Source organism: Haliotis rubra, unplaced genomic scaffold (assembly GCF_003918875.1).
Source record: "Haliotis rubra isolate DU_JTF1 unplaced genomic scaffold, ASM391887v1 Scf1505, whole genome shotgun sequence".
Classification (NCBI taxonomy): domain Eukaryota; kingdom Metazoa; phylum Mollusca; class Gastropoda; order Lepetellida; family Haliotidae; genus Haliotis; species Haliotis rubra.
In genome coordinates, this window is record NW_025765454.1 from 100,667 (window position 1) to 109,570 (window position 8,904).

General features: G+C 41.4%; 1 protein-coding gene across 1 annotated transcript; it reads left to right on the plus strand.

Moving 5' to 3' along the window:
- The first annotated feature begins 571 nt into the window (after positions 1-571).
- LOC124270301 (serine/threonine-protein phosphatase 6 regulatory ankyrin repeat subunit C-like) lies at positions 572-6,936 on the plus strand. Its single transcript, XM_046705342.1, has 5 exons — positions 572-593; positions 2,401-2,806; positions 4,399-4,628; positions 4,986-5,107; positions 5,398-6,936. Exons 1-5 carry the CDS (start codon positions 572-574, stop codon positions 6,934-6,936), a joined length of 2,319 nt encoding a protein of 772 aa, XP_046561298.1.
- Positions 6,937-8,904: the final 1,968 nt, after the last annotated feature.

The window sequence follows — 8,904 nt, forward strand, 5'->3', positions numbered from 1 at the left end:
TTTTCAAACAAACTGTTGTTATATTCCTTTCATAAACTTTAAGCAGAGTCTTGGAGTGAGAGTGGGGAGATAATCAGAGTGAAAACAATGAAAACAGGCAAATCCGTTGAGAAAAAGCAATGAATTGAATATCCTTATTTCACCAAATAGCCTGACACAGGAGCATTCAGACATTAAATTACTTCTTTATAGTGCCATGTTGCTTTGGTAATTTTTTACTTTTTCAGTATTTATTAACATCTTCAAGCAAGGATTGAAACATTTTAGGCATCGACCATTTTATAGCAACACCTGCATACTAGGTCCTGGTTGGAAGCTTGCAAGAAAGAAGCATTAACTATTTCACACAGCAAACTAGCACACCTTATACACCCTAAACTCTGCTTGGTACTTAAACCAAGTATGAACTTAAATTTATTCATGAAAAGTAGTACATGGTTGTATTCCCTGTACCGTCACATATAGGTGAATACTCAACTATTCAACTGTTGACGTTAATTGATACAGTATAGTTTTCGTTGACAGCTGAGAGTACAATTCTACGGTTCAAGAGAAGCAAGGAGGGTTGACAATGGCCGTGCACGGTTGTGCTGGTGAGAGAGTGTTATACTTCAAGTTCATACAGTTTATATCTAACGTGTTATCTATTTCTGAATTTGGAAAACTGATAACATTCAGTTTTAGCCCTAATTATATTAAATCGATTCGTTGATCAGGTGAATTTCGATAGAAGAATATCAGTAAACTTAAGGATAGGATGTCAGATATGTCAAGTGTTTCGGTTCGTGAAGAGGACAGGTCAAGGTAAACGTGAGTGCGACACTGGCTGTCCTAGATATGGAACTGACTATGAATAATCATGTTATTATCAAACCTTTGATTCGGCTATAGATGACCATATCCTGGCTCGTCAAAGGGCAGCGACCTGTCTTTATTACATGATTAATCACATTTCAGCTATGGTTTGGCATGGAAATAGTGAATTTAAGTTCACTGACATGAAACTGTCAACAGCATAGCATTTGGGAATATCAAAAACGGCAAACATTTAACTCTTAAATATGTTTTAGTCACATGGGCGTAGTACAGCATAAATGCAGAGATGGTTTATAAAATGAGCAACGATTGTCGTTGTCATGGGGTGATTTTCTCATTCTCATGGAGGACGTTTAGTCTCCACCTGGGTACCAGGAAAATATTAACATGTTATCTATTTTTTCAGACAGACGCTTTGTCAACATTTGTGGTGAGGCAAAACATTAATTTTACAAAGTGCTTTGGAGTGCATGTGCGCCGGAGATATCGTGACTTGTGTTGATTGCCTCACATATATACGTAAAGACATCAAACGATTGCATGAAGTGACAACTTATCTTCCGCAGAAAGACTAAAGATATTTTCATCAAATAATGCATACATATATAAAAGTTCACTGTAGCTAAGATATCATTTGTCGCTAAAGATGTAATACAGTAATCAAAGCTAATGCGACAGTCCGCGAATACCTTGACAAAACTGACATGTCATGTGTTGCTAGCATATAAAACCTTGGGCTAACGCTAAGTCTATGAATCTACACACTTTTGACAATAACAAATAAGCCAATTTAAAGTTAAAAGGAGCCCCAATGATATTGGCAATTTAGAACCTCAGGAAATCAAAACTTGCTTTACTTAGATATTTAGTATTATGGAGGGCTAGGTAGAAGGAAAATAATGTGGCTCAGAGGGTCTCCCTCTCTGAATACATGAAACATGAAAACAGATATCCAAACTGGTAATAAGATAATTGTTTCTGAATTGTAACGTCGTCTCTGTTATATTGCAGAATCGACCAAAGCGTTAATAGATCATGACCATACAGAATATATCTCCACTTACTTTGAGAGGTCATCACTGAGACTGTTAAACGAACACAACATCATCTTTATCAAAGGGAGATCTGGTTCTGGTAAGTCGAGACTGGGATTGAGACTCCTGTCAGATGTAGCCAATAAGGAAGGACGAACTCCACTGATACTAACATCAGCCAAAGAATGGAAGCTAATACCACAAAGAAGGGGACAGCTTAAATGCAAATATATTATAATGGTCGACAACATTTTTGGTTCGAGCAGCTTTGTCGAATCGACTGCAGACGAATGGTCAAGATTATTCAATGTAATATGGCCCTCTGTAGAAGCTGGTCATGTTTACCTGATCATAACATCGAGACCGGAAATCAGTGCTCAGTGTGAGAGACAACTGCAGAGTAATCGTTTAATGAAGAGTATGACCCATGTGACAATTGATGACGGACAGTATTCTCTTCGACCAAATGAAAAAATGAGGATGCTGAAGATCATGTGTCAAAACAAAACCAACTTCACGGAGAAAGAAATGTAACTGGTGGCTCGTTCAGGGTCAAATATTGGCTTTCCTCAGTGTTGTAAATATTTTGCTGGGAGCAAGCAGGCACAGAGTAAAGGAGTTCAGTTCTTCCTGAAGCCACATGATTACATCTTGGAGGAGGTAGACAGGTTACAGGAGAGTGATGGGCTTGGTTACTGTGTTCTGTTGCTGGTGCTGCTGAGAGGAGGATGTCTTCAAACACAGGATCTCCTCACACGGCATGGTACAGAGGAATTCCAAGAATCCCTGCAGATTGTGAAGGAGATCTGTTCCGGTTTACCTTCTTATCACAGTTTGGCCAACATCAGACACAAAGCTGAATCCTTCTGTGGTATATATTTGGAACACAGTGAAAACGGATTTGTGTTTCAACATCAATCCATCTTTGATTCTGTCTTCATCAGTCTGTCTAAGAAGTATCCAGACATTTGTATCAGAAAGTGCTCTGTGTCAATGCTTGTCGAACTTGTCAAAACAAACAAAATGAATGCGATAATGATTTGGCGATACATCTAAAGGAAGAAAACTATGGAATGCTAGCTGATCGAATTACAGATATACTACTAACACCTGGACTATCAAGACAGATCGTCGACCACCCTTCTCTTAAGGATGAAGTATTCATTCAGCATTTGATCCATAAGTGGATACATGAGAACAAAATTGTCAGCATTTTCAAACAGACATTAAACAATAAGGTACAGGCCTTCTGCAATGCCTTGTCACATGGAATCGAACAAAATGAAGTATTTACGGTAGAATATCTTCTTTCTTATGTTGTACTGAAACAGTTGAAAGTTCTGACAGAAAAAATATTTGCATTGGGGCTTGACCATTTTGAAAGAGACATTTTGCAGGAATGTTTACCGTGTGCAATCTTTGTAAACAACAGTGTCCTCGTCAGGTCTCTCTTTGATTATGGCCTGAGGCCAAATGCAGCTTGTTTCAGAGCTCTCTGCGTGTCAAGGGACATGGACAAAGACATTTCTTATACAGTGTGTAGCTTTGTCCTGATGCCAAGAAAAGACGAATCACAGTTTGAGGATAAGTTCACATGGGACTCAATATCCAATGTACACAATTTTTTTAAACTGGCTGTTCTATATGGAAATGCATTTATTGTGGATTTCGTTGTTAAACATTTGAAGGACCAGGACAGACGTCAGACAGAGTTCAAACACTGTTTAGTGCAATTATTTAAAGAACTGAGTGCTGGTTATAGATCATCTGTATATCAGCCATTCAACATGGAGCACATAAGCGAGATAATCACCACACTCCTGAATACTGGGTGCAATGTTGACGTTGGGCACATGACATTGTTAGCAGCGACTCATTTATCCACTGCAGCTCTCAAAACCCTTACGGTTCGTGGGGTGAACGTAATCAACATACGTGTCCAAAAGGTTGACCCATATAGTCGTGAGGAGTACTATCCCACTGCTCTACAGCAAGCAGCTGCTTATGGTGTAGATGCATGCCTGCTTGAGTTGTTGGAACTGGTGGGAAACAGTCACCAAGAGATACTTAACATTAGTACATCCCTACTTTTCATTGCCGTTAAGCATGGTAATGTTGGATGTGCCAATATTCTGCTGAACAGAGGAGTTCCAGTAAATGTCCAAGATGGGGAAGGCAATACACCATTACATCTGGCTGTGTGGTATAATCAGTTAGAGTGTGCGAAGTTGCTGATTGGAAAGCATGCACCTGTAAATATTTCAAACTTCCGGGGATGCATTCCAATGCTATGGGTGAAGCATCTGTGCCGTCCACACATAGACATAGTGCGAGTGTTAGTACAGGCAGGTAGTGATATCGAAGGTGTAGATATAGACAACAAGACAATCCTTTACAAAGCAGCTGAATTTGGTGACCTAGCAATGGTTAAGTTTCTGCTAAAGAATGGCGCTGATGTCAATGTTGATGTTGATGCAAGTAAATCAAGAGGTATTGCAAGGAATCATGAACATCAAATCTGCAAACGTGCCATTCTTGTTGCTTGTAGGAATGCCGATATTGACGTGGTGAAATGTCTGCACGAATGGGGTGCTTTCCTTGACATCACAGATGTCACCGGTAAGACAGTGCTTCACAAGGCAGCAAGATCGTCAACTGACACTATTGACAAACTCAGATATCTTCTGGATATCAGAAAGGACCTTTTACAAATTGTGGACAGTCGGGGAAGAACAGCTGCATCTGCAGCAGTACTGTCTTCTATTGCGACTGGAGACGGTGAGCCTCTGTCTTTTTTGCTTGAACGAGGACTGGCTGTAAATCAAGCAGACAGAGATGGATATGAATATAACCTGTTGCTTTCCGTAGTTCATAATACATACTTGTGTTTCCGTCATGCACTCATTTTAGAAAACATTACTAAAATGCTATTGGATAAAGGTGTCGACCCGAATGTTCAAGAAGCAAATGGCAAAACGGTTTTGCACTATGCAGCGGAGAAACACACTGGGCTATTGAACACTTTGTTGCAAGCAGGTGCTGATCCAAATATTAAAGACAAGGACGGGAAGACTGCTTTACACTATATTGTTGAAGAACGATGTACTGACAATGTTAAATTGCTACTAAATGCAGGAAGTGATCCATGTCTTCAGGATGCTATGGGTAAAACAGCTCTACACTGTGCAACTGAAAGAGGAAGGACTGACATTGTGAAGCTGTTGCTGGACACACCCATTGATCTGCATGTTCAAGATGTAAGGGCAAAACTGCCCTTCACTATGCATCTGAAATCACAACTGATATTCTGAAACTACTATTAGATGCGGGAGCTGATCCTTGTATTCAAGATAGGCTTAGAAAAAGTGCATTGTTAAATGCAGTTGTGATTAACAATCATGCTGGTGTTAAGTTACTTCTGGAGAGAGGAGCTGATCCTTGTTTAAGCGACCAACGTGGCGTAACTCCGCTCCATCGTGCATCATGGCACAATGATGGGGAATGTCTGAAACTTCTTTTGGCACACAGTGTTGATCTGCATGTGCAGGATGAGGAAGACAGGACATTACATCATTATGCTGCTGAAAGTTTAAACGTTGATAACCTAAAGCTTCTCCTACAGGAAGGTCTCACTGCATTCTCAAGAGACAGATTTGGCCAAACACCTCTGCACTGTGCAGCCAAATGTGAAGACGTTGATAGTATAAAATTATTAGCTGAGGCAGATGCTGACATCTCTGGGCAAGATTGTGACGGAAAGACAGCACTGCATTATGTATCAGAAGTGAATTGCTATGAAGGTGTTCAACTTCTTTTAAAGGAATTGGCAGATCCCAATGTAACAGATCACGAGTGCAAGACTCCACTACATTTTGCTGCAGGACATCATTTCAGCAGTGCAACTACCACGCTTCTCTTAAAGGCAGGCTGTGACCCAAATCAACAAGACCATCTGGGAAAAACACCCCTTCATTATGCCGCTGGGTGCAGTGACAGTACTGCCGTACTTTTGGAGAATGATGCGAAACTAGGTGTGACAGATGGACTTGGTAGGACTGCTCTTCACTATGCAGCAGAGAACAGCAACGCTAAACATGTGAAGCTCATGCTGAATAATGGGGCTGATCCATTTGCCAAGGACAACTTTGGCAAAACAGCTCTTCACTATGCCTCTCATGCAGATTACAAAGTTTGGAGTGACCGCCCTAATTATGCAGATGAGACAAGAAGGGAAAGTGTTCAACTTCTCTTGGAGAAAGGAAGTAACCCTGGCATACGAGATGAAGATGGAAAGACTGCTCTTCACTATTTAGCAGAGAAGCAAGGCTGTGAATGTATAACTCTAGCATTGGCCAAAGGTGCTGATCCATGCAAGCAAGACAAACAAGGCAAAACAGCTCTGCATTATGCTTCACATCTACCCAATAGTGAGTCTGTGCAGCTGCTATTGGAAACAGGTGCTGATGTATCAATAAGGGACGAACATGGCAAAACAGCTCTTCATGACGCAGCAGAACATGGAAATCTGAAAACCGTATCATTACTCCTGAATCAAGGAGCTGATCAATGTGCCCAAGATGAGCAAGGGATGTCACCTCTCCAGTATGCAGTGACACAAATAGACTGTGTTGTTGCTAAACTTCTCCTTGACCACGGCTCTGATGTGAATTTACTTAGTTATTGCGGGAAGACAACTCTCCACTATGCAGCAGAAAAAGGATGTTCAGACAGTGTTAAGCTGTTGTTACAGAGAGGCGCCAATCTTAATAAACTAGATGGGCAAGGCAGGATCGCACTACATTGTGCAGCACTTGCGACTAGAGATTGGTGTACTGATAATGTAGAGACACTCTTACGCTTAGGTGCTGATCCATCTGCTCAAGACAAAGAGGGAAGGACGGCTCTTCATTACGCGGCTCAAAGTGAAAATCACAGAGCTGTGATACAGATTTTAAAGAAATCTGACGTCGCAAGGATAAAAGACCAAGAGGGAAAGCTAGCTCTTGACTTCGCGAAAGAAACTGGTAATACAGACATTGCGAAACTGCTCAAAGAACCAGCTATAGGTACTAGCTCTGCAAGGTGATTGTAGTGATCCTCACGTTCAGAAATGGGATGAGGACTTTTTAAAATTGGGAACACCAGTGCTGTGTATATAACATTGTAGATGACAATTTCATGTATATGCTCATCCTGAAATAGTTAGACAGATACTGAAAAAAGAGCTTAAATCTTCTGCCTCAATGGTGTTTTTGCAAAATTTGTACAAAGTGTCGAAGAGTTATCATGCTTGTAGTGTATCAGCCATTAGTCAGTATTGATCAACGTGTGCAGTCTGTTTACTAACTGGAATATTGTTCAGAACTGATTTCTCTCAGTAATTCAAAGACACGTTCTCAATGAGTATTGAGTGACTTATTGTTTCTGCCTCTGTCGCCTGTCACACCAAAACCGCCTTGAGCAAACATGACCTTATCAATTCCCGATTCATCAGTACGGAGGCTTACTCCACAATGGTGCCATAGATTGACTGTAGTGGCCAAACTATGCTGCTGGTTATTACATACTGGTACCATGGATGCACTCCCCTGACAAATATTACTCAATGATTGTATAAACCATAGTGGCGACTTTTACCCAATGATAACTCTGAAACAAGGTGTGACCATGTTTTCACTCTCCTTCCACACCGTGTGGTTGGGACTACTATTATACACTGATGCCTTGAATGCTCTGTGCTGTGGATTATTTCTCAATGGATCCTTGGGTACACTATAGTGGCGATGTTTACCCGGTGACAACTCTGAAATAGCATGTGATCATTTTTGTACACTTGTTCCATATACGGTGTGCTGGTGACAGTTGTTATATACTGACGTCTTGGATGCACTGTCTTGACAATTATTACAAAATAATACCTCGGGTAGGATTTCATGTGATTTAACACTGACATTTGACACTTTGGGAACAAATATGACATATTACTACATTTCAAGAAGTTTCAAGAAGTTTTATGGTAGACATGTGAAGCCCGATGCAATTCCCTATTTTGACTTATACCATACGTTCCCGAATTAATTCAGGCGAACAAACAACTAGATTTATGCTAATGACGGGTGTCACCGGTGGGGCAGGATACGCTCACCTTTTCGCGAACACCTGGTATCATTATCTTTTATAGTGATTCATGAACAAATGCTCTCTTATCATATCACATGGTGACAATCACTGGATTGTCTGGTTCAGACTTGATTTGTTTACAAAACATCATATAGCTGTAATACTGCTGAAGCAAATATACTCCCAAAAAAAGAAACGCATATAGGAATTTCAACTTTATTTCCATGTTTATTTTGAAACATCTTGTAGGCTTTATGAGTCAATGAAATATAGCGAAATGGAGACGTGTGGTGGCGCTGAAGTCAATACCTCGTGTGACAAGCGTGGGCATCCAGAACTGCACGGCATAAATCTCAGAATCTCGTGTTGCCCAATCGCAGCCCACTCTGCCTGTAGTGCATGTTCGAGTTGCTGAGGGTTACGGCGTCAGACCCGTTTGTCCAGGGCATCCCACAGATGTTCGATCGGGTTTAAGTCCGGTGATCTTGAGGGCCAGGGGAGCACATTGATGTTGTGGTTCTGGAGGAAGTCTCTAGTGTGACGTGCTGTGTGGGGCCTGTCCTGTTGAAAGAACTCCCTCTGGCGATCAATGATTTGAAGGAGGTGTGGGCGTAGGATTTCGTCACAGTACCGTTGAGCTGGCAGGTTGCCCTGGATTATCACCAGATCACTTCTCCTACGGCAGGTGATCACTCCCCACATCATAACACTGCCCCGGCCGAATCTGTCCACCTGGGGAACGCAAGCGTCGGTGAAACGTTCACGTCGACGTCTGTACACCCGCATTCTTCCATCGCGTCGTTCCAATAGAAATTGTGATTCATCACTGAACCATGATTCTACGTCAAATCGGTAGGTTCCAGGCCTAAACGTTGGTGCACCATTGAATTCGATGTCGACGATGTTGTTGTCGAAGCACAGGGCCAAAATAAGG